The sequence below is a fragment of the Drosophila suzukii genome, chromosome X (assembly GCF_043229965.1).
Source record: "Drosophila suzukii chromosome X, CBGP_Dsuzu_IsoJpt1.0, whole genome shotgun sequence".
Taxonomy (NCBI): domain Eukaryota; kingdom Metazoa; phylum Arthropoda; class Insecta; order Diptera; family Drosophilidae; genus Drosophila; species Drosophila suzukii.
Genome location: NC_092084.1, coordinates 9547338 through 9571558, shown reverse-complemented (window position 1 = coordinate 9571558; position 24221 = coordinate 9547338). Strand labels below are relative to the sequence as shown.

The 24221-nt window shown below is 42.1% G+C and overlaps 4 protein-coding genes across 6 annotated transcripts; 2 read left to right on the top strand and 2 right to left on the bottom strand.

Annotated features, from left to right (window-relative positions):
* The first annotated feature begins 48 nt into the window (after positions 1–48).
* On the top strand, positions 49–8844 carry LOC108016891 (zinc finger protein 391). 2 transcript variants are annotated; one of them, XM_017083796.4, is made up of 6 exons: positions 49–733; positions 1884–2204; positions 4624–4756; positions 4829–5013; positions 6537–7116; positions 7193–8844. In XM_017083796.4, the coding sequence occupies exons 1-6, from the start codon at positions 695–697 to the stop codon at positions 7489–7491; spliced, it is 1557 nt and encodes a 518-aa protein (XP_016939285.2). In that variant the 5' UTR covers positions 49–694; the 3' UTR covers positions 7492–8844. The 2 variants fall into 2 exon arrangements, with proteins under 2 accessions (XP_016939285.2, XP_016939286.1); XM_017083797.4 differs by lacking the exons at positions 49–733; positions 1884–2204 and adding an exon at positions 3879–4046.
* A 94-nt stretch (positions 8845–8938) lies between these two features.
* LOC108016890 (TBC domain-containing protein kinase-like protein) lies at positions 8939–12546 on the bottom strand. The gene is made up of 6 exons (XM_017083794.4): positions 12213–12546; positions 10204–11580; positions 9934–10140; positions 9591–9862; positions 9237–9533; positions 8939–9174 (listed from the first exon to the last, which is right to left on the bottom strand). The coding sequence occupies exons 1-6, from the start codon at positions 12415–12417 to the stop codon at positions 9070–9072; spliced, it is 2463 nt and encodes an 820-aa protein (XP_016939283.2). The 5' UTR covers positions 12418–12546; the 3' UTR covers positions 8939–9069.
* Positions 12547–13517: 971 nt separating this feature from the next.
* On the top strand, positions 13518–17583 carry Hgsnat (Heparan-alpha-glucosaminide N-acetyltransferase). Its single transcript, XM_017083771.4, has 6 exons — positions 13518–13952; positions 14055–14194; positions 14892–15013; positions 15137–15311; positions 15845–16506; positions 16772–17583. The coding sequence occupies exons 1-6, from the start codon at positions 13809–13811 to the stop codon at positions 17257–17259; spliced, it is 1731 nt and encodes a 576-aa protein (XP_016939260.2). The 5' UTR covers positions 13518–13808; the 3' UTR covers positions 17260–17583.
* Positions 17515–24155, bottom strand: LOC108016878 (uncharacterized). Of its 2 annotated transcripts, none has more exons than XM_017083770.4 (4): positions 24007–24155; positions 20613–21140; positions 18927–20021; positions 17515–18861 (listed from the first exon to the last, which is right to left on the bottom strand). In XM_017083770.4, exons 2-4 carry the CDS (start codon positions 20838–20840, stop codon positions 18328–18330), a joined length of 1857 nt encoding a protein of 618 aa, XP_016939259.2. In that variant the 5' UTR covers positions 20841–21140; positions 24007–24155; the 3' UTR covers positions 17515–18327. The 2 variants fall into 2 exon arrangements, with proteins under 2 accessions (XP_016939259.2, XP_016939258.2); XM_017083769.4 differs by lacking the exon at positions 24007–24155 and adding an exon at positions 22171–22324.
* Between the last annotated feature and the right edge of the window lie 66 nt (positions 24156–24221).

Here is a 24221-nt window from a genome sequence, read left to right as displayed (position 1 = left end):
AACCGCGCAATCTACTCGTATTCGTTTTTCCCCCACACATACACACACACGGCACACGCACACTGCGCAACAATAACATCGGGCCCCAAAAAAAAAAAGACGACGGACACTACTTCGTCGTGAATTGTAAAATACAAAAAAAACGCATTCGAACGCGCTAGTTTGTTTTTTTTTCACGTGTAACTACGCCAAAAAAAAGGGCAAAGGAATTAAGCAGCAAAAAAAAGGAGAAAATCGGCGCAGCAACAACAACAAGAGCGCCGCATATATGTGTGTTTGTGCAAGTGCAAGGCAAACATAAACAACGCGCGTGTGTGTGTGTACAACGAAAATATTGTATAAATCAAATTTATATATAATTTTTTTTGTTTTTGCCATTATTGAATGCCTTAAAGTGATCATCGAAATTTAAAGGCCAATACAAATAACAAAATATAATTCGAACAAACCGATTGCTTAGTTCTAACAAATTGTATAAAACAAAAAAAATAAAAAAAACCGAACAAAATAATAGAAGAGAAAAAAGTAGGAGCTGAATGCTAACCGGTAAAGATAGCGGTAAACTGCGAGGGAGAAGGACCACAATAACAACAACAACAACGACTGCAGGGGGGACTCGGAGCAACAACAACAACAAAGTGCATATTCTTCCTTCTCCACCTCCTTTTCGGCTTCTTCCCGATTTACGGTTATAATGGACACCATCTGTAGATTGTGCTTCCAAACGGCAACGGTATGTTAGCAGGAAAAAAATATGATATATACACATATGATTTAGGTATATACACTTTGTTATTTCTATTGATTTTTTCTTGTTTTTTTTTTTTGGGAGTTTAAACAATTGAATTTGCGCTACTGTTATTGTGCGCAAGGGGCGGAGGGGGTGGGGGTTGAAAAGCGCGCGCATTGCCCCCCTTTCCCATACACACATTGAAATAACAAATACACACACACACACTCACTCACTCACTCACATATGCGACCCCAAACTATTGCTGAACAATTTTTATTTTTAGCCAACTCAGCCCGAAAGTTGTTCAAGCCGACAACTTGAAAAAATATTATTTTTACATTTTGCTTACGCTTGCCGCTCGCTTTTCACTTTGACTCCTTTTCAACCTTCCCTGCCCCTGCCCCTTCGAGTCCCCCTTTTCGGCCCCTCCGCCCCCCGCCTTCCATGAAGCGCACAAAAAGAAATACATAATAAAACAAAATGACAGAAATTGCGCCAAGGCAGCCAAATGTCAGTGGCTGCACGGGGGCTTAGTTTCAAGGGGTTTCGATAAATGAGATATAAGGTTATTAAATATTCTGGGTCTTAAGAATTTGGAACTTTTACTCGAAATGATATTACTGATAATTTTAGCTTTCAGTGGTTTTAAAAAATTTGACTGTCAAAAAAAGGGCAAAATAAGTAAAACGATAAAAATTTAACAGCAATACATATATATTATCTAAAATATAAATACCAAAATAATTGTTTATCAATGTCTTTAAGTAAATTACTCAAAAACACCCCTTTTTGCGTGGACGCCTCTGCCTCGATTGCTGGCAGAGCGGCGGACAAAACAAAACAAAAAGCGAAAGAATAACAAAACGTTGTACCAAAGAAAAAAAAAACATGAAATGAAAACAACAACACGCTGTTGTTGCTGTTTTTGTAGTTTCATTTCTTTCTTTTTCGTTCTCCATGTGTGCGTGTGTGTGTGTTTATCTTCTTGTCTGTTATTTCTAGTTGGTGGAAAAGAGAAAGGGATAGGCAGAAGGGGGTGAGATGAAATGAGGTTGAGTTGCCACAATAAGTAAAGAGCATTTCTTCTCTCGATCAAAAACTCCAATTGGAAACGCATATTAATTCGTATTCCTGTCGTCCTGTCTTACAGTTATTCCAAGTGCCCGGCTATAGCATACCCACGTGCGTCCGCTGCTCGGAGCAGTTGACAAATAATTCCAACTTCCATCAGTCGGCGGCAGCCGCTGCCGCCGTCGCTGCCTCTGCCTCGGCCGCAGTCGCCGCCTCCGCAGCGGCGGCGGCCACCTCCTCATCGACGGCCTCCTCCAGCGACAGCGACGCCATCGCGCAGCAGCACCAGAACCCGCAGCAGCAGCATCCAAACTCGCAACAGCAGCAGCAGCAGCAGCAACAGCAAATGCAATCATCCAGTTCTTCCGAGAACCTACAGTCGCAGGACGACTCCGAAGACGTAAGTCCTTTCTCAAGCATGGCAGTGTGCAGTAAATAAAGTGTGGAGAAAGTCGTGCTTCAAAGAGTTGGAGAGGGTCGAAACATACAATAAACATAACATAAACATAAATAATAATAAACAGTGTTGAACATGTCATTGCAAGGCAGATACAGCGAAGACAGTGTTTAGAAAGTCATTAATATAGACAAGTGCATAGTCAGGAAGCTAGAGAAAATACAGTGTTGAACATGTCATAGTTAAGTCCTTCAGGATAGTGTTAAAAATGATTGAGGTATAGGAAGATAAAGATAAATAGATACTAGAATACTCAATTAAAAACTGTTCCTAAAGTTTTTGATTTGCAAATACCAAATTTAGAATATTTATTTTACCTGTTACTCGAAGATAGGGTTTTATTAACTGCCTGCAATTTTATTTTGACTAGGTTTTGTATAGAATTTTGCCGAGATCTTATTGTAACTTCCACATACATATGTACATACATATGTATTGGCACTGCTGCTTGACCTAAATTTTGATTTTATAATTAGCAAGAATTGTATTACTCGAACAATTATTAGGTTGAAAAGATTATTTCATCTAATTTTACTAAATTACTTCCACCTAATTTCCCATATTTGGTTTGCCAAATATTACCTTCTATGTAGATCTATTATGAGTGCATAATTTTTTGGAATACGAAGTAAAGCTTTTAGCAACGGACAATTATTCTTATACTCCAATTAATGAAATTACCTTATGAAATATGAATTTAAATTTGATAATTACTGCATGCATTGTGAGCCCCTTTCGATTTATTCCAATTACGGGGGCTTAAAGGCCCCATCTCCTTTGGGGGCACTCCCCAGGGAATTCGACTCCTGCTCCTTCTACTGCACTTGTTTATTATTGTTGTGCTATTTTCTCTTTTTTTTACTACTCCCCCACTCACAAAAGGAATACATAAATACATACATACTTACTGCACATTCATAGCTGCTGCTTTTTCTTCTTCGCTTCTTATTTCGCCGTTTCTTTGCATGTTCTTGTTGCCTTTCTTTTTCCATCATGCAACAGAGAATTGCAAAAAAAAGTATAAATAAAATTTAGAACGGGTCATGTCGAATCTGCGGAATACCCTTTTTCTAAATTTAAACACAAAAATAAGTTCGAACACTAGGGATCTTGGAAATTTTTTTTTACTTTGTTATAATTTCTTTTTCGAAATTTAAATTTTTATTTAAGTTTCTAATTTGTTTGTAAAAAAGATGCAGTTATAAAATTGAATTTATTGTAGGTTTCCCCAATTTATTTCCAGAAAACAAGTTTGCTCATGGTTCTTATTTTAGCATTTAAATAATTTTAAAAATTTTAAAGATTTTTATTATTATTATTTTAAGCTAAAGTTTTTGTAAAATAGTATGCCTTCTTAAAATACTAAGAAAAAAACTTTTTTCACAAAATGTTTAGAAAAATTGCAGAGTATTTGCAATTCCACCTGCTACATTTCGCACTGCTCATTTTCTTGTTTTCCTTTATATTTATATATATGTATATATACACATATATTTTGTGCTTCTTTTTCCATTAATATCTGCTCTGTCGACGTCGACGTAGAAGTCGGCGTATCTCGGCGTATTTGTGCGCTGTGTAAAGCGGAAAAAATTCATTTTCAGTTGACGCTTTTGGTGTGTGGGTGTGCGTGGCACGCAAAAAACAAAAGGCAAAAAAAAAACCAAAGAATAACAACAAATAAAAATAGTGAAAAATATTAAGTATAATTTGAGTAATTCCCCAATAAACAAACTGAATTCGCACGGGAATTTGCAATCCGTTCTTTTGGCCGCCAGCTTGTTGAGCGTAAGTGGGAGTGGGAGGGGGATAGTGCCAGAGTGTTGCCTATTTAGCTATTTTACCGCCAGTTATATATATACCTACGTTTATACCTATATGTACTTGGAAATGTGTTTTATAGAGGTACAGATACTAGATATTTTAATAAGAAATTTGAATAAAATATTTTGAGTTCACAGTATCTATACTTTGAAAACCGTTTTACAGTCAATTTTGAAAAAGTTTTGAAAAGTTAAAACTTATATTAGGGCTTATAAGTATTAGATTTCCGTCTTCACACTCGCATGTTAAATAAAAACAATGTTTAAGACCTACAAAACCTATGAATATGTAGAGTTAAGAACCTGCTTTTAGTTTAACAAGGGGTCGATAAAGCAGCCTTAAGATACTTTTATTTTTTAAAGCAAAGTAATAAGAGAGTATCAAACTGGTGTATACGAATTCGCTGGTAAATATTTTTTTCTGCATAAATTTGGCACAAACAGAAGCTTTTAGAAGCTGACAACACTGTGGGTTACAGTCGCAATTGTCCCCCATACGAAAAGCCACCGTTCTCAACTGATGCTCCATTTATTTGTTCAAGGTGGATCTGATATTCAACGAGGAGGGCTCCTGCCCGCTATGCAACAAAACGTTCTCGCGCAAATCCTCGCTCATGACGCACATACGAAATCACTCGGCGGAGCGTAAGTTTGTGTGCACCTACTGCCACAAAGGTGGGTACCATATACCATCTATATCTTCTAATTGTAATCCTTTAAAAATCTATGATTTTTTTTGGGTTTCAGGCTTCACGCAGGCGGCCAACTTGCGGAACCACGAACGCATTCATACGAACGATCGGCCATATCAGTGCGTGGATTGTGGAAAGACCTTTACGCAGATCACCAATCTGAACAATCACCGCCGACTTCACACTGGTGAACGACCCTTCGTCTGCAATGAACCGGAGTGCGGTCGCAGTTTCGCCCAGGTAAACTCAAGACCTCCTTCAAATCTTGTTCCTTAAGATGGTGGATATCTCGTAAAGTACTTTGATAATAGACTTCTTTCTAGCAAAGTGGGCTCATAGGTATTCGAATTATTTTTAAAATCGTAGTTAAAGTTAGGTATAAGTAATAACATTTTGTGGGATATTGTATTGTATGTAAAAACAAAATAACAAAAAATATACAAATATTATTTGAACATAGTATGTGAGCTTTTCAAAAAGAGCTGGTTCTAAGAAAATTTCGAAAATCATATAAAAACTAAAATCAAATTAGTTTGTAGGGCCGAATATTCAAAATTATTAACATAAAATTATTGCCCTTAAAACTCAGTTTCTTGGCTGCTACATAAAAAATAAACGGCACATCGAGGAATGTCATACCTCGTTGAGCTCGTTGCCTAATTTCCAACCCATTGGCATTCAAACCTGAAAATTTTTAACTTTTCGCATTTTTCGCAAAAAAAGACGATGCAACCCTCACAAAAAATGCGAAAATTGGTCAAAAAATAAATTTCCCTTAAAGTGATTGGGATCGATAGCAATTGAAGCAAGCTGCTCAAAACTGTCGGTCTTTTAGCTGGACGCATTGATTTGGCTAAATTACGACTGAAAAACCACTAAAAAATGAGGATTTTTGACCAAAATCTGAATCCAAAAAAAAACCGAGCTACCCCCTTACAAAAAATGAAAAAATTTGTCAAAAAATAAATAATCCTTAAAATGGTAGGGATCGATAGCAATTGAAGCAAGCTGCTCAAAACTGTCGGTCTTTTAGCTGTACTCCTTGATTTGGCTAAATTACGACTGAAAAACCACTAAAAAATGAGGATTTTTGACCAAAATCTGAATCTAAAAAAAAACCGAGCTACCCCCTTACAAAAAATGCGAAAATTTGTCAAAAAATAAATTTTCCTTAAAGTGATTGGGATCGTTAGCATAGGAAGCAAACTGTTCAAAACAGTCGGCCTTTTGGCTCTACGCCTTGATTTGACTAAACTACGATTGAAAAACTGGAAAGAAAAATCGCATTTTTTCCAAAATCGGAATCCCATTTTTTCGCTCTAAAAATTTAGGTTTTTGGCTGCTATAACAAAAATAATCGTCAGATCGAAGAATGTTATACCTCGTTGAACTCGTTGTTTAATTTCCAATCTATTGGCATTAAAACCTGAAAATTTTTAATTTTTGACATTTTTCGCCTTTAAAAAAAGGCGAAATTGGGATCGTTAGCATAGGAAGCAAGCTGTTTAAAACAGTCGGTCTTTTAGCTGTACACCTTGATTTGAGTAAGCTGCGATTGAAAAACTGGAAGGAAAAATAGTTTTTTTTTACTAAAAAATTAATCTCATATTTGAGAAGTTTTTCAAAGTAAATAATGGATATATTTTATAATATCTAATTATGTGTAGTCAATGTTATAAAATATATTACTAAAGTAATGTGATTAGCCTATATTTGTCCCTTCTTAATTTGAAATAAATAATAATAAATGCACTCTGTTGCAGGTGACGAATCTGAACAACCACATGAAGTCGCACCACAAGGTGCAGCAGTACTGCTGCAACGTGTGCAACAAGAAGTTCACGCAGGTGACCTCGCTGAACCAGCACCTGCAGGCGCACGCCGGGGTCACCGGCTACTACTGTCCCCGCTGTCCGGAGAAGAACTTCAAGCTGCAGTCGCAGCTGCACACGCACATGAAGACCCACGGCCTGGCCTTTCCGTACGAGTGCGACAAGTGCGACGAGAAGTTCCTGCAGCAGGCGCACCTCGACCAGCACCTCAAGATGCACGACGAGTTCAAGTTCAAGTGCGACATCTGCCCGAGCAGCTTCAATCAGGAGTCGCTGCTGAAGAAGCACGTGCAGCGCCACGTGGAGGGGCGCTACCTCTCCTGCCCGGTGGCCAATTGCGCCGAGTCCTTTGCGGTGCGCCAGCACCTGTCCAAGCACCTGCTCACCAACCATGCCCACCACGAACTGCCGCCACCCAAGCGCTCCAAGAAGACGGGCTCGCTGCAGTCGTCGCAACAGCCGCTGGCCATGATCGGCCAGCCGTTGTCCCTGCAACACACGACGGGGCAGCGTAAGTTCAGATCCTTCCACTGCTCCTAAGCTTACTCAAAAGTCAAAGTCTAATTAAATATTGATTCCTCCAACAGGTGGGCGTCCGCCGAAGAACAAGAACAAGGCCACAGCGGCGCTGGCCGCCACGGCCATCAAGATCGAGATCAACGAACCGCTCCACAGCAGCCAGCATATCAGCAGTGTCAGCGGCCTGTCCCTCCAGCAGCAGATCACACACATGCAGCAACAGGCGGCACAGCAGCAGGCGCAGCAGCAACAGCAGCAGCAGGCGCAACAGCAGCAGGCGCAGCAGCAGCAACAGCAGGCGCAGCAGCAACTGCTGCACCTGCCGATGGGTCAGGCGGTCAAGGCGCGCTTCATACCCACTAAGTAGGCTAGTTTAGGATGGAAAGGTCTCTCTTAGCTTAAGCCCCGAACGATCAGCTGCTAAAATCCCTGATTAGCATAGCCATAGCCAAAGTAGCATCACATTCAACCAACAAACACACGCGAAATACCATGAAATATGATATTGCGGATGGTTCGGAAATGCCTAGAGATCTCTGAATAGGTTTTACTGTCTGAGTTGAGTTATTAAAGTTTAGGACTTTCAACAAGCAAATGCTAAACATTTTCTACCTTACCAATACATTAGAAAAGTGTATTTACTCACTTAATTTCAGTCGTATTATTTTTTGAAATGTTTATACCAGTGAAATTGCATACTCACCAAAGGTTCTCCAACGCCGAAATCGGAAACCTTTGCAATCGAAGTAGATTGAGAGATTTAGTAGAATGTTTACAAACAAAATAGTGATATGGTTACTATAGCCACTGTAAAGTTTATTTACATTTTTACTTTAAAAAGTATTTGGTTTCCGAGCTGGGGACTCCATTTTCATAAATCCTTTTTTTTAACCACTGATATGTTTTAACTTTTTACTGTTTGTGACTTGGCATAAATATTATATTATTATATTTTAACGAACCGCAGTTGAATAATATTTTCAAAGGTGTATCGAAAGTCTGCGCCACCCTTTATTAAATGATTTTACTCCTAAAATAAGTTAATTCCCACATAAAATTGTATTTAAATACTTTGAAACCATGGTTGAAATTTAAAAAACCTATTATCCAGTATCAGCACTCAACTTCGACAAAAAAAAACCAGTTTTGAGATCGGCATAGAAATTTTCAGAACATCCCGAATTTAGAGTCGGCGGCAAGCTGCTGGTTCAGTTTGGTGTCTGTCTCCTCTTTTTTTTCTCCTGTCTTAAATTTTCCAGCCAAAGCAATAGACACACCAAATGGCCCCCTAAAAAATCGAAAGTTAAACAGCTATGTATAACATTTAGAAACAAAAAGCAGCACCAGATGGACAGACAAAAACACAACGGACTAACAATTATGCACATAAACGCCCACATCTTTATATACATATATTATATATACATGAGGTCAGGTTGAGAAATCTGGAACTTAAATCGAATTAAAATTTAAATTTTAATGTAATGCAAAGGCACAGCGAAACAGAAATAAAAATGTTGAAAAAATCAGAAAGCAAATACAGATTACCTACAATTAAAAGTAATTATGCATAGAGAAAAGCAACAAAAACAAGAAGTAACAAACAGAAATTCGATTAAATTTGGTATGTATTTATGTTAAGCATTAGTTTAAGTGTTTTTATTTTTTTTTAATAAATCATTACAAAAAAGAAGCAACCTAAAGAAAGGAAACAAGTTAAGTATAACGAAAGTTGTTTTTTAATGGTCTTGTGGTTCCTTGAAAACATCAGTTTTATATATGAATTTGAGTTCATTAGTAGCACAATCGATCGGTTATATATAATACATATATATAATTTATTTGCAAATACATTCCATTTAAAAAAGATAATAAATTTACATTGAGCTTAGGCTAGACGAGCAGAAGCGATGAGGCCAACGAGAAACGATCAGCGGGTCGGGGCTCAATTCGAGATGAGTATATTTGGCTCGATGGAGTGCAGGACGTTGAAGCCCTTGTGGAGGATGCAGGTGCGCTGGACGCCGCAGGCCACCAGGAAGTGCGAGAACTGCGGGGCAAGGAAGGCAAAGGATTAATATCAGCTATCCCACTGGTCAAGCGAGAACCCACCTCCACGGAGTGCTGATGGATGTTGCTCACGCAGACCACAATCCTCCCACGGAGCAACGCCTCCAACTGGGGCACCTGCAGAGCCTCCAGTCGCTGGTCACCCAACTGGACGGTGGCGAAGGGAATGTTGATGCTATGTGGCACATGCACTCGTCCAAACTCCACCACACTGCGCAGATCCACGAGGGCCAGCTCCGCCGGCGAGTGGTCCAACAGGAATTGCACATCCTTGGCGCTGATTCGTGGGCATTGCTCCTGCTGCAGGTGCTTCAACTCCACGTCCGCCACGCCAATGTCCTGGAAAGTAAAATAGATTGTAATACAGGTTAATCCATGGCTTTGCTCGTTACCCACCAATGCCTGTGGCGGCTGGAGACGCAGTGCATGCTGACGATGGGTAATACTCTTTGGAGTGGCCTCGTACATCTTCTGGGACTCCAGCACACAGCCATCCATCACGATGTCCGGCAGATCCGAGAAAAGCAGGATGCACTCGTTGAAACCGGAGGTAAGCAGTGTGCTTCTCAGCTGGCGCAATATGGCAATGCCAATGAACAGCGGATACGAACTGTCGCCCAGCATGAGCTTATCCCACAAATGCAGGATCTTGTGCAGCGGGAAAACATCTGTAACATACATTATACATTACTTAAGACCAGGAAACTCAAGGATTTCAATAGATTGAATAGAAACTAACGCGAGAACATGGTGAGGAACCAGGGTATGGCGAATAGCTCTGGTATGAAGCTAATGCTGGCCAAATGCCGAGCGAGGAGCGGCTCATGAAAGGCAGTCAGCTGGGAGAACTTGCTGAGGTACTCCTTGATCACCGCCGAATTGTCCTTGAGAAAGAACCACTGCAGATACTTTGGAATGAACTTAAACAGGCTGAGGAAAGCCAGCTCTAAGGGAGAGAACATAAAAGGGTTTACAACCTGAGACTCTATAAGGAAAATCGAACACCCACCTTCGTTGTTAAAGTTGAGATAGAGAAACGGCGCCGTCAGCGAGTCCAATCCCTGCCAGTAGACGTACTGCGGATGGGCGGTGACCCAGGCCTTGAGCAGCCGCCTCAGCTTTCGATGGCCATCCGGCGAGGAGAGCAGCTCATCGTACTGATGACAACGCGGTATATCGACCTCGATCTGCCGATCCGTGCTTGTGGACGTGAACTTGTCAATCTTGGCGTAGCTCCCATTGGGCACCACCTCCAGGAGGGCAGCCCAAATGGGCCCCCTCAACAGCGGGGGCACATCCACGGCCGCCTCGCGACGCAGCTGCTCCGATGTGTGCGGATAGCCCTGAAGAAGGCGCGTGAACAGACGCACCCGCTGAAACTGATACTCGATGTCCCTTTCACGGATCACCAGCGGCAGTTCCTGCAGCTCGCGGGCAAAATGGGCGGGAAAGCGCGGCGAGTGGAGCAGGGGAAAGTAGACCCCGGCTGGCAAGCGACTCAGTCGCTGGAGCAGTGCCTTCAGGCGCAGCGGCACCACCCGGTCGTCCATGAGCTGCGCCTGACTTCGACCAGGACAAACGCTGGCGCCGCTCAGGCGAACGATTTGCGGCAGACCCAAAATGGGCGCCTCACTGCGGATCAGACCCTCCTTTTTCAGCTCCGCTTGGACATCGCCGCCGGCCAGTTGCCACAGATGGTAGATTTGCGACAGGGGACATCGCAGGAGTAGGGGTACATGCTCGGCTCCCTCGTCCAAAGCCTGCAGCTTCTCCTTCTTCAAATCGGTAAGGACTGTTTCGAAAATCGGATGACTTAAGAGCTCCCCCGGCAGCGGTCTTCTCTTGGGCAGAACACTCAGACAGCTTTCCAGCAGCTGTCGCAGATTCGTGTCCATTTCCGCATAGCGTTCGTGGCACTGATGCTCCCGCGCAATCTTCTCCAGCACTCCGTTGCTCCTGCCAAAGGCCAGGATTTTCCTAACCACATTCGAGAGTTTCAGCTTAGGCCAGAGTTCGATCTGGAACACTAGCTCCACCACCATCATGGCCAGGGCCCACACATCGCTCTTGACATTGCCATTCAGGCCGAGCAGCCGTTCGGGTGCCATATAGCGAATATTGCCAATGGGAAAGGGAACATAGGCGCCGCCCTTGGTCATGTGATGCAGCCCGTAGTTGAAGAGTTTCACTCGCAGACCATCGCTGGAGATGAGGACGTGCTTGGGCTCCAGGTTGTGGGCCACCAAGTGGTGCTGACTCAGCACATTAATGCCGCACGCTACTTGGTAAAAGATTCGCAGGATCTGGGCGATGGCCAGCGGAGGATGACGCTTGGCATAATCCTCCAGGGACATTCCCAGGTACTCCGAAACCACAATGGTGCGTTCTGAAAAGAGTGGGTTTGGGATTAACTAGCTGTTGATTATAATAAACGAACATACATTACATTCTAGTAATCTGCAAGAGTTTTAGAAACTTATACAAGTTTGGGCGGAATTTAGAAACGATCTTATAAAGTCTTTGTTCTGAATTAGTATGTGTTTTTGAAGACAATAAGACAATTTTATAACTATCAGTAGGGCTAAATCTAATACTGCCTTAGAAACAGTGGGTGTTTTTGGGATTTGATACTTTTTTGGGGTAATAGTTATATCTGTAGAATTTATATTGATATTTACAATTAGTTTTTAAAGGTATTAAAAGAAAAATTAAGATATTATAGATTTGTTGGTATGGAAATAGAATTAATGGGTGGTTTTGGGAACTTTTAGACTTGTCTGGACCAGATTCAGAGCCTCTCGGAACCAATCGTGGGGTATGTCTATAGAATTTTTATGTTTTAATCATGTGATTTGAAAGTAAAAGAAAACTTGAGATATTATAGTTTTTTAGTCTAACTAATAGGCTAAACCCATATGGGAAAATTAATAATGGGTGGTTTTGGTTGACTTCGGATGCTGTTTGGGTTTTGGACTTATCTAGACCGGATTCAGAGCTTCCCGGGACCACACAACCCACCGTGCTTGCCGCGGATCACATCCAGGTACTGGCAGAGGGTCTCGTCCTGCAGCTCCTTCAGTTTCTGGGCCCTGCCCAGGATCGCAATGGAGTTGGGCGTGAGGGGCAGGCCGTTGCTGCCGCAGACGTCGCCAGGATGCAGCCTCGCGAAGAAGGTGACGGCGCACAGGCGACTCTCCCTTTCCCGCTCCCGCGTGCTGCCCATCGCCGGTGATCCGATTCCAGGTTCACAAATCAGAGCAAGTCACTCCAAGTTCCGGAAATCCAATTCATCAGCAACAATTTAATTTTGTTTTGTGGCAGCGGAATGCAAAAACAGCTGATGGCGTTGCCAGACCGCACCGAGTGCAACGCCCCCAATTGGCTGCTGCCAAATATGAACGAAAAATAGGCGTTTAATGTCTGTATGCCCTTAGTAAGGGTTTATTTATTTGCGAATTATTTACCCTAATCATATAACTCTTACTATTTAATTGCTTTTTATAAACTAAGCAACAGTTGAAAACGCTTAGAATGACAGCGTTGCCAGACTACCATCCTTTGTAAACAGCTGCCACGATTATGCGCAGTTCTTATTGGAAATGTTTTTTATTGTGATTTTATCAGAAAAACATGTATATGTCAATCAAAAATTAAATAAATAATTAATAATACTTAGAATTGTTAACATTAATTAAACAACTGGTGATTTTACCAACACATAAATAAATATATTCGAATGTTATTAGTTTCCATGTAACGCTTTAATTATTAAAGTGTTATGTTATCACAGCATAGGAATTCAACCATTTCATTTTATCTATTTATTTAATCACAATTTATTGTAATTTTATTACAAAAACATGTTTATGTCAATCAAAAATTAAATAAATAGCCAATAATACTTAAAATTGTTAACAATAAATAACCTACATGTGATTTTACCAACACATAAATAATATATTTATATGTAATTAGTTTTCATGTTACCCCTTAATCAGTAAAGTTTAATGTTATCACAGCATAGGAATTCAACCTTTTCAATTTATTTATTTACTTAATCACAATTTATTGTGATTCTATTAGAAATCCATGTTTATGTCAATCAAAAATTAAATAAATAACAAATAATACTTAGAGTTGTTAACATTAATTAATTAACTGGTGATTTTACCAACACATAAATATGTTAAAGTTTAAGTTTAATGTATTTAAATTAATTTATTTATTTAACCATATTCTTATAAAGCTAATTTCCAACTCTCGCCCAGCTGAAATGTGGCAACGCCCAGCCGATGTTACTGTTTATTGTCGTATGTTGTTGCTGCCTACTGCTTCTGTTTGCTGTGTTGTTGTTGCTATTGGCACTTGCGATTTTGTTTTTATTGCGCACTCGAAATTGTTTTGTTATTTAGTGGCGATACTAAGCAAAAAACGCTTGAGATGGTTGAAAATCAAGCGCTTTTAAGTTTAGTTTAAGTTAGTCGCTCGTCGTGCGTGTGTGTGTGTGTGCGTAATCTCAGCCGCGTTGAATGCAATTTGGCAATTGCAATTGCAATTTGCAAATGTGAATGAAAAGCGAGCGCAACAAAGAAAAATATATGAAATAGGCGTAAAATGTCACTTTTTGTGGAATACACCGAGCCGAAATGGCGGGATTTGGACATGCGCGCCTTGTCCGTCGACCAGTTCTACCTGTACCTGCGATCGGAGCTCACTAGCGAGAGCCACCTGTACTCCCTGTCCGACGAATGTTACACGGTAATAAATAATATATGCGATATGTAATGATTATAACACTCGCGCGCAATCGGTTTCACTTTCAATTTATTGATTCCATTTTATTTGGATTTTGATTCGCAGTGTCCGTACACCAAAGTGAAAGCTCTGCCCGCTGCCGACGCCGCTGCCGGCGTCGATGAACCGTTACGTTTGAGTTCGGCATTTGGGCTGAATTTCAAAATATTCGAACACGATCAGGGTCACTATGCCTACGACAATGTGTAAGTATCACTGTATCACTGCACAGTGGGCACTGGCTGCGGCGACAGAAAACAAGGCAGGGTCACAGGTACAGTGGCCACTAGCTAAGGTCAAACGTTAGTACTTAAGAATTAAGTTTTGACCTGATAGACATGGTAACATCTTAAAGATACAGTGATTCCAAAACTTTTCACTTATGTAATACAAATTTAAAATGTATCCAGCAAGGAACCTGAGTATCATATCTCTTATTTACTAAGTAATTTTCATAATAAATGGATCTAATATTTAAAGATAATAATATTATATCATGGGGCTTCACTGAAAGTTATGTTTATTTAAAATAATATTATAAGACATTCATATTTTTATCACGGGTCTTTTACTGAAACATATATTAATTCGTTGTTTTGAAAATAAGAAATACCCCTAATTAAATTGTAATACATTTTTATCAATATAAAAATATGAATGTAATACAAAATTCATAATTGTCTTGCTTTGATCCAATTTAAAAGATAGTTTTTCGTTATCATTTATTAAATATTATTTTCTTTTGACCCTTTCAGTTAGCCATAGTCATTCACCACTGCATAGCCTATAATTTGCGTATGTGTGTTAACTAGTTTAAGCGAAACTGCTTAGCAATGCATGCCAATTGCCATTACACCTGTTCTTTTCAAGTTTAATAATAATTTGTATTCGATTTCCCCGCAGCTCGTCGCTCTGTTGGCTGCGTCGCACCGATCTGCAGGAATTCGGCGTCTACAACCTGACCCTCCAAGCGAATGGGACCTGTGCCTTTGCGGTGGACAAGCCGGGTGTACCCATTAATTATGGTTAGTGCTCCATAATCCGCATTCCCTAATCCGTAATCCCCAAGTGCCCCATGCACTTGACCGTGCCACTCCAGATATTCCAATGTATTGTATTACTTATCGCTAATACCCTATTTCCCGCAGCTTTCCTCGCCGTTTTCGTGCTGGTTGCCGCCCTGCTAATCGCCCTGAAACTTGTGAGCTGCGCCTGGCGTTGCTATCGCTATGACGAGGCCACCGCTGCCGCCGACAGCATCGGAGAAGCCGCCACCAAAGCCACCCAGAGGAAGCGACTCCGCAGTCTGGACACCTTCCGCGGGTAAGCCGGGGATACCCCGGGTACAGCCTTGGGTTAAACAGGCCACTGCCCATGGAAAACTCAGATAACTTTGTGTTTCAAGAGCTTGTACTGAGAAATGATTCTGAAAATGCTCTGTGGTGTATAGCAGTTTTATAAAAATGGGATCACTACCCTTGGAAAAGTCACGTCTTAAGATAGTACTGAAAGTACAAATAGGATTACTAACCATAGTAAAACTTGCATTTTGGGATAGTACACTAAAACTCATTTGAACTTCTGATTTCTATAATAGGCAATCCTAAAGAGAACTGTCAAGTGTTCTATATGAGCATCTTATTAGCAAAGGTACCCCAAGCCACATAATGAAAGCTTATAAACCTATTTTAATGGTAATGTGGATGTTCTGAAGAATTCGCGAAACAGCTTTTTTATTTTATTTGAAAAAAGGGTTTATAAATCGGCTACTTTATAGTGTAAAAACCTTCTTCTTAATGACAAGAACAATTTCCTACATGTTATTCCCAAACTAACTTGGATCTCTTTCCCCACAGCCTTTCGATCGTTCTGATGATCTTTGTGAACAGTGGCGGTGGCGGCTACACCTGGATCGAGCACGCAGCCTGGAACGGCCTGCACCTGGCCGACGTGGTCTTTCCCTCGTTCCTCTGGATAATGGGCGTGTGCATACCGCTCTCCGTGAAATCTCAACTATCGCGCGGCAGCAGCAAGGCCGGGATTTGCCTGCGCATCGTGTGGCGATCCATCAAACTCTTTGCCATTGGCTTGTGTCTGAACTCGATGAGTGGACCGAATTTGGAGAAGCTGCGTCTCATGGGCGTCCTGCAGCGATTTGGAGTTGCTTTTCTGGTAGTCGGTGTTCTGCATACGTTGTGCTGCCGCAGGGAGCCCATAAGCCCGCAAAGATCGTGGCAACGGGCCGTTCACGATGTGTGTCTCTTTAGCGGCGAGTTGGCCGTGCTGCTGGCCCTGGTGGCCACCTATTTGGGTCTGACCTTTGGCCTCCGAGTGCCGGGATGTCCGCGAGGTTATCTGGGACCGGGTGGCAAGCACGATTACAATGCCCATCCGAACTGTATTGGTGGTGCGGCCGGTTATGCGGACCTTCAGGTGCTGGGCAATGCGCACATTTTCCAACATCCCACTGCCAAGTATGTCTACGACTCCACAGCTTTCGATCCGGAGGGTGTTTTCGGTGAGTTAGGGCCCATAGGGTTGGGTGTAAACGATGCAGCAGCTGGCTAGAAGAAAATCCTATAAAAGCAACTTGAATCTGAAGAATTCGCGGTATAAGTCAACTAAAAATCGAAGGAAACAATTTATTGCTTTGAAATATATTGCATTTTTAGTTTTAGTTAAAAAATATTGAAACTTATTCGAAACCGCTGCAACGTTTATATCTTAATCTTAAGCCCACCTTAAAAAACTACCTGACTATCCCTTAATTTAACCATTTACAGGCTGCATCCTGAGCGTGGTGCAGGTGCTCCTGGGGGCCTTTGCGGGCGTAACCCTACTGGTGCATCCCACCTGGCAGTCGCGGATCCGTCGCTGGATGATCCTGGCCATTCTACTGGGCCTCATTGGCGGCGCTCTGAGTGGATTTTCGCGTGAAGGAGGCGCCATTCCCGTGAACAAGAACCTCTGGTCGCTGTCCTTCGTCTGCGTGACCGTCAGTCTGGCCCTGGTAATCCTGTCGCTGCTCTACTACTTCATCGATGTGCGGGAGACGTGGAGCTGGTCGGGCTATCCCTTCACCGAGTGCGGCATGAATGCCATCGTGATGTATGTGGGCCACTCGGTGATGCACAAAATGCTGCCCTGGCACTGGCGGATCGGGGCGATGAACACCCATTTCATGCTCCTGCTGGAGGCCACATGGAACACCCTCGTCTGGGTGGGCATCGCCCTGTATCTGGACGCCCAGGAGTTCTATTACAGCCTGTAGGGCTGCATCTGCATCAATATAACCCATATGCACAATTCAATTGCCAAATAAATTAGCGTTTTGTACATAGATTGATATTACGGATATGTTGCTGGGAAAGCACAAAGACCATAAGAAATGTTTAGTATTTGTAACGAAACTCCGAATTTTGTATGTTGTGGGCATGCAAATTAATATCAAATAAAGTATAAATGTATAAATAAGAGATTTATTTCCCCACTTTTCGAATATTTAAAATACCCAAGGTAAAGATCATTTAATATAGTTCCAAATATTTTATTTGTATTTGTATTTGAAATAAAAAACATTTTCATTTAACACACATTGGTTTCTTTTTCTTGTGTTTCTTGTTTGTTTGTTTAGGCATTCCTAAGGCTACAATTTGTATGTTTCTGTGTGTTTTGGGTGGTTTTGTTCGCTCTTTCGCCACGCTAAAGGCTATGATTTTCCAGCCTCGCCGGAAAAGAGCAAACTTTGTGTTCAACTACAGACTACTAGGGCACTGAACTACTACACGTCCAACTACTACAAAAGTCGCTTCCAAAACTGCTCTCCGTTCTGCAATCCGTTTGACAATACCGCTCAACATGGTAATGGAGGGATTGGGGCAGACACGTTGACTAAGTTGGGCAACTAGACAAAAACAAGTCATTATGCTGGCTTAAAACGTATTTACATAAAGTAACGTCTAAGTTAAGGTGTTTCTGAAGTGTTAAATACTACCCTAAATGAAATGGGAGCTGCTGCTTCGGCTGAGTATTCTACAAAGAACATTTGTAGGGGAGATATATGGATACAAGTAAACCGTGTTGTTTATGTACACTATGCACTGCTTTGGGGGCACAACTTAGAATAAATACGTGTGTGGGGAACACTCTTCCTCAAACGTTGAGATAAGAAATAAAAAGTACAAAAAAAAAATAATAAATTGATGGGAGGGAGGTTGGCTTTCTGTAGCCATTAAATAGGTAGATTGAAGTATAACAAATGTAACAGGGGGAAAACTCCCTGCGAGACGCTAGGCATCTCCTATCTATCTCTATCTCTCTCTCTTTCGTTTTCGTTCGCTTATACGATTTTGGCTTCTGGAGGAGGATGAGGAGCAGGTGGCTCCGCCGAAGTGGCCGCCGCCACTGCTGCTCCCGCTTGGCCAACAAATTTGGCCGGCTTCAGCAGTATAAACTTGGGACTCGGGGGCACTGCCACCTTCTTGCCCACCGATGACGGCGTTATGGTCACCGTGCTGGGCGCAATGGCGTTCATGGCGGCAGTTTGATTGGTGGCCGCCAATGAGGAGGCTGGCAGTATGGTGGTCACCCCGTTCTCGTGCTGAATGCTGTTCGCGCTATTGAATATTGCGCGCATTATATTGCCATTGCCCTGAGATCCGCCGAGTACGTTGATTTTGACAGGTGCTCCTCCTGCTGATGCTGCTCCTGCTACCGGAGCTCCATCTCCGGTTTCGCGCTGCTGCACAATGCGTGCCGTAAACTCGTTGCCAGCCAGCACCAGATTCTGCGGCTGTCCAGCCAGAGGAAGACCGCTGGCCAGGATTAGCTGCCTGCCACCAACAAGTGATCCACGCAGTTTCCACTCATCCTGCTGTATATGTAAATAGAATAGACTTAGTCATAAACTCTTAAAATATAAATAGGGAGAACACCTACCGTTGGTGGACTGACAGACTTGCGGTCCAGCACATGCTCATCGAATCCCGAATCCGAGGAGTTGTCGTTGAACTTGTTGGCCACCGAGGATGAGGTGGAGCAATTGGACAGCGACGATGGCGAGGCAGCGCCCACGGAAACGGTTTGGGTTTGGTTTTCGGTCGCCGGTTGGGACTGCGATTGGGACTGGTCGGTGGGCTTCTGGTTCAGCGACAGATTGGAATGTGGCTTCGACGACGACATTGTCTCAGTTTCAGTATCAGTCTTGCTCAATGGAATTGGACTTATGCTAGGGGTATCACTCTCCGGAAATGCCTGCGACTGACGCTTGAAGTACATATGGTGCTTCTTGAGTGGCCCCATCTTTGGCCCCTGGCTTTTAACTTGAGTAGAGATGGCCTGTGCGATAGGAATGGGATTTGTGGCCCCCACCGGCAGCTCGAGTTGCTGCTGCTGCTTGAGCTTCAGCTGCAGCTGGTGGTGGCGCAGACGCTGGTGCATCTCGCACGGTTTGTACAGCTCCGGATCGATGATGTAGCAACAGTTGCCGAGGGACAGGCTCTGGAAGACCACACCGCAACAGACCTCCAGGCGTACGAGATCGCTCTTCTCGAAAAAGGGCACATTGTCGACGGCCCGACGATTTTTTTGCGGTGCCATTTGACGACGTCGGTTGCTCCCGGTCAACTTCGGGCGCTTGCTGGTCTCCGAGTCTGCAGAAATTGCTAGGGCAGCGGCCGCCGTACGCTTGCGAGTTTGATAGGGAGCTCCGGGGGATCCCATAAGTCCCGGCGGCATCTGCTCATCGTCGTAGCTCTCGTTGGAATCGCTGGGCTGATGCTCGGAGGTAGGTGAAGTGCTGCTGGGACGATTTAGAACACCGGAGACCGATGTTGATGCGGCTGCTGCTGCTCCAGACTGTGCCGAAGCAGTTGTGGCCTTGCCCTTGCGATTCTTCTTGAAGATCTTGGCGAACTTTTCGGGCAGGAATGAGTTGGCGCTGCCATTGGCGTTCTTGCCCTCCGCCGCTTCGTTGTCGCGCTTCTTTTGTTTAGCCATGGATTTCGTTCCGGGTCCAGCACGGGCGTCCACCACCTGCAAAGTGCAAATAAATGTTTTAGTTCAATGCGAGAGTACTTCAGGCTTTTTATTTCATAACAAAATTAAGTACAACTTGAATTTAATGAACTTCACAATATTAATTTTAGAATACCTGTTTATTTGTAAAAGGTCCCTGCTAAGTAAAATTGGTTTTCTTGAGCTTCAATCCAACTCTGACAGGACTCGACTCCCTATTAAATGACAGCTGATTTTAGCCCTGTCATGGTTTCTTTTCCGATAAATTTAGGGAGTCGAAAAAAATCGATTATTTTTAAGAAAAGTGACAGACTTTGTCAGGGACTTGAGAAACCGGCCCTTCATTGATTTAACTGCGAATATTACGTATTTACAGCGGTGTTAATGAACACCCTAATTTTCTTTCTCTCCTATGTGTTATTTCAAAACCAAACGAAATTCATACGTTTCGCAATGAATATTATGGTTCAGATACAAAATTATGTATATGTATTATACAAATTGTAATAGTTAGTGAGACTTTGAATATACATTTAAAGATCACCAAATTTCTTTGGATTACAAATAGTAAACCCTAAATACAATTAAATCCTATCCCATAATACTCACATGACCCCAGTGGCGCTTGCTCCCGATAGGCAGACGCTTGTAGCGCTTGACCAGGAGGACGCAGGCGTTGCAGATCTCTCCGTTTCGCGGCTCGTGGAGATTGAAGCACTGCATCGACTCCTTCTCGTACTTCCGGGAGGCGGTGAACCGGGAACTACTCGATTTGGCACGGCAAATGCAGCAGCCATCCGCGGAGCGGTAGACGCGTGGTTTATGGAAATTGAACATGGCGATTCGTTTGTTTTCGGGTGATAATTACACAAGTTTTACTGTGACTAATGGGGGCTTTTTTTTTGTTTTTTTGTCGCTAGCTTTTTGATTTTGTATGCTTTAAATTTTTGATTTTTGAAGTGTTTGTTTGAAACGTTTTTGTTTTTAAATGTTTGTGTGTTTGGTATGTGCTGTGGTGATCACTGAAGTTGTGCTGATGTTATTTGTGCGTGGACATTCCGTTTGCGTTCTTTGTTACGAGCGCTTGCATTGCCAACATCCATTGCCCAGGCTTCACTGTAGTTGGCTGCATTTGTGCTGGAAAATAAAGATAGGAAATTATGTTAGAGTATTGTTAATTATTAAAAGAAGATACAAAATATATAATTCACTATTTCATTTGTTTGAATCAAGTGTTGATGAATGACATCAATTTATCTACGAACATTCTTGCTTGGCAGTGTTGAAAGGCGATCCAACTTATTTGACAGCTTGTCAGATTTTTCGTCACTTGTACTTGCACAGTCTTGATAAAAAATGCTATTGAAAAACCACAAACCAACATGAAAAAACCAGTCCGCGCGACATTTTGAATTTTCGCCACATTCACAGCGCAGGGGGAAAACAACAAAACGAAATGCTTAAATATCTTATCAGCGGAGCGTAGCAAGTGGTTTATTTCCAGGGCAGTGTTAATTAAATTTAGCAAACATGTTTTAAATACAGCCACTGTAGAACAACAACAAAACCAATACAAAAACCGGGGGATCAATGGGGGGTGTGCGAGCGAGATGGCCATAGCCTAAGCCACGCGCGCGCCTCACAATTACAAGCGCAATTTTTTTTGTGTTGCCTGGCAATACTTCTGTTTGTGTGTAAATGAGCGAGTGCAACTTTGTTTTTTTTTTTTGCTGGGGAGCAGGGGGAAACTTGACTTGATAAACAAAGCGCCAAAAAAGGAACACTCAAAAACGCGCTCGTTCGTTGCCTTTGTATGCGTACTACACAACTCCCCCTCTCTCTACACACGCAAGAGCAACAAGGCTGCAAGAAAAAGAGAGCCGCTGTTTCTTCTTCTTCCAGGTGCGTTGATATGTTGTTATTTCTTTATTTCGTTTCATTGCGTTTTTTCATTGCTTTTTTGGGGACACTGATTTTATAAAGCCACTTTTGTGGCATTTCTGTGTGTGTATGTGTGCGTGCGTGTGTACTTCATGCACCGGCTTGTGTATGCATGTGTAGTTGTCTCGCAATTCACTTCTTTTTTTGGAGATGTGGTGAAAATGCGGCTAAATTGTACAACTTTTCTATTATTAGCACGTTTTGCCACGAATTCATAAACATTTACCTTTAACGAGCACACACTTCTGTTTATATCACGTTGCAAAAACCAAAGCACTATACTTTTTTTTAAAATTTAAAGGAAAGCGGCGAGAAAAACGAAAACGCGTCTGCACGCGAGGAACACTGACGAAAAATCGACGCATGTACGAAATGGTGACCAAAGCGAATGCAGTGATAACGCGAGCAGCTGAGCATTGCCGTCTCGCTCGCACGCGCGCCCGGTGCGTGTGTGTACGTGAGAATGCGCGCAGCAAAAGCAACAGCGAAAAATTCCGGTTGTGAAAGAAAGAGAAGAAACATTACAGCCAGGGGCGCAGCTAAGGGGTTCCCAAAAAGCAAACAATGAAAAATGTTTAAATATGTCTTTATATAGACACGATTGATACATATATGAAATTTTATGTATTGATCTATATAGTAGGACCCCCACAAAATGAACTTTGCATACGCCACTGCCTGCAGGACCGCTGTTGCCCGCAGGGTTGCCACCTGATAACAAAAACAACAAAAGAATGCAAATTGAGAAACATAAATATGCAAATATTCATCGCTACATTTTAACACGCTCTTTTGTTGATATTCTTTGTTTGCACAACGAGTGATAAAGATAAGGCTGAAAACCTGCAGAGCAGCTGTTGTGTCTTCTTACAGCTATTTATAGCGTTTTTATTGCAGCACCCACACGCTTTTTTGGCTCTCTTTTCCTCCCCCCCTTTTCCATACTTTATTTATCTGTATTTTTGTAATACGTGACCAGCCGCACATATGTAAGACACTAGGTGGCAACTCCGACTGACCGCTCTGCTTTACAACACTGTAAATGTTCTGCTGGCTTTGGCTTTGTTGTTGTTTTGCTTGCATTCTTTCTTCTTCCACTTTTTCGTTCGGCGAAAGTGGCCGAAAAAAGGCCCCAACATGTTTTACATTTACACAGGCACAGGTGTGTGCGTAAGGCGGTCTACGTGCCGAATTAAAGCGGCATACGAAAAAAACCCAAATTAAACTAGGTCGCTGTTGTTGTTGCAATCAAAACAAATTGCAAGCCGCAAATGTGACTGTGTGTAAATGGGAATGTAAATGAGAGAGTGTGCGTGTGTGTAAGCGACGCCTGCTGTTGCTTCTCCCTCTTTTATGCCTGCTCATTCTTGTTCGCAGGTCTTGCAAAATAACAAACTGTACTTGTGCGAAATTGAGCGTGAAAACAGAACAAATTAAGGCTCTCTCTTTGATAGATATAGCATTTAAACATATGTATTAAACAGCGGCTGACCTTGTTTTTTTTTTTTTGCGCCTACAAACAACGGAAAGTGAAAGACTCTGATTGGAATTCTCATAAGAATGGAAACAGGTTGCGGGTACATAACGGTATACACACACACGCACACGCATTGTCAGATGAAGCGTAATAGCAAAAGCAAAAACAAAAAGCCGGAAAAAAGAAAGTAAAAATTTAGTTTATATTTTTAAAGAGCGAGAGAGAGAGAACAGCTGTTAAGTAATAGATTTGCAGAGAAAGCGCGCGCAAAAGGTACAAAAAACCTTTTATGTATTGTGTGCCACTTATTTGACTGGCTTGTTATTTTTGCATTTCCGCACAATTACTGGTGTTTTTTTCATGAAGTTTTTGACATTGGAAGAGTTCAAGCGGCTTTTGTCTTTCGGATTCGATTTTTACTCATTTACGATCGGCGAAGGTCAGCAACAAAACGAAAACCGATCATCACACGCACACACACGCAACTCAAGCACACACAGATACATTCACCGCAAACAACTTGTTGTCAGGAGTTTTTTCCCCCAAAAAGTTATTTGTTTTCGAAAAACCTCTTTTAACATTTACCTTAATCGCTCGTTTGTCACTCTTCTTAGTTATCACACTTTTTTCTCACTTTAAACTACACTTTGTCGCTTCCTTTTTACTTTTGAGATTCAGATTTGATTTTCGGCAATGCTAGCGGTGGGAAATCTTCGATATAATAACGCGATAACATTATTGGTTGTTGTATTTGCTAAGTAAGGATTGACCAACACTGGAAATGCAGCTAGCAGAGACAC

What these genes read in the sequence shown, in the direction of transcription:
- LOC108016891 (XM_017083796.4), top strand. Translation starts at nt 695, where the DNA reads ATGGACACCATCTGTAGATTGTGCTTCCAAACGGCAACG. An exon ending in TGTGCTTCCAAACGGCAACG is followed by an intron (nt 734 to 1,883) that starts GTATGTTAGCAG and finishes CCTGTCTTACAG; the next exon opens with TTATTCCAAGTGCCCGGCTA. An exon ending in GCGGTCGCAGTTTCGCCCAG is followed by an intron (nt 5,014 to 6,536) that starts GTAAACTCAAGA and finishes ACTCTGTTGCAG; the next exon opens with GTGACGAATCTGAACAACCA.
- LOC108016890 (XM_017083794.4), bottom strand. Translation starts at nt 12,417, where the DNA reads ATGGGCAGCACGCGGGAGCGGGAAAGGGAGAGTCGCCTGTGCGCCGTC. An exon ending in TCTCAACTTTAACAACGAAG is followed by an intron (nt 10,141 to 10,203) that starts GTGGGTGTTCGA and finishes TCTCTCCCTTAG; the next exon opens with AGCTGGCTTTCCTCAGCCTG. An exon ending in TCCATCAGCACTCCGTGGAG is followed by an intron (nt 9,175 to 9,236) that starts GTGGGTTCTCGC and finishes CTTGCCCCGCAG; the next exon opens with TTCTCGCACTTCCTGGTGGC.
- Hgsnat (XM_017083771.4), top strand. Translation starts at nt 13,809, where the DNA reads ATGTCACTTTTTGTGGAATACACCGAGCCGAAATGGCGGGATTTGGAC. An exon ending in GGGTGTACCCATTAATTATG is followed by an intron (nt 15,014 to 15,136) that starts GTTAGTGCTCCA and finishes TATTTCCCGCAG; the next exon opens with CTTTCCTCGCCGTTTTCGTG. An exon ending in AGTCTGGACACCTTCCGCGG is followed by an intron (nt 15,312 to 15,844) that starts GTAAGCCGGGGA and finishes CTTTCCCCACAG; the next exon opens with CCTTTCGATCGTTCTGATGA.
- LOC108016878 (XM_017083770.4), bottom strand. Translation starts at nt 20,840, where the DNA reads ATGTTCAATTTCCATAAACCACGCGTCTACCGCTCCGCGGATGGCTGC. An exon ending in GCAAGCGCCACTGGGGTCAT is followed by an intron (nt 20,022 to 20,612) that starts GTGAGTATTATG and finishes TGCACTTTGCAG; the next exon opens with GTGGTGGACGCCCGTGCTGG. An exon ending in AGTCTGTCAGTCCACCAACG is followed by an intron (nt 18,862 to 18,926) that starts GTAGGTGTTCTC and finishes TTACATATACAG; the next exon opens with CAGGATGAGTGGAAACTGCG.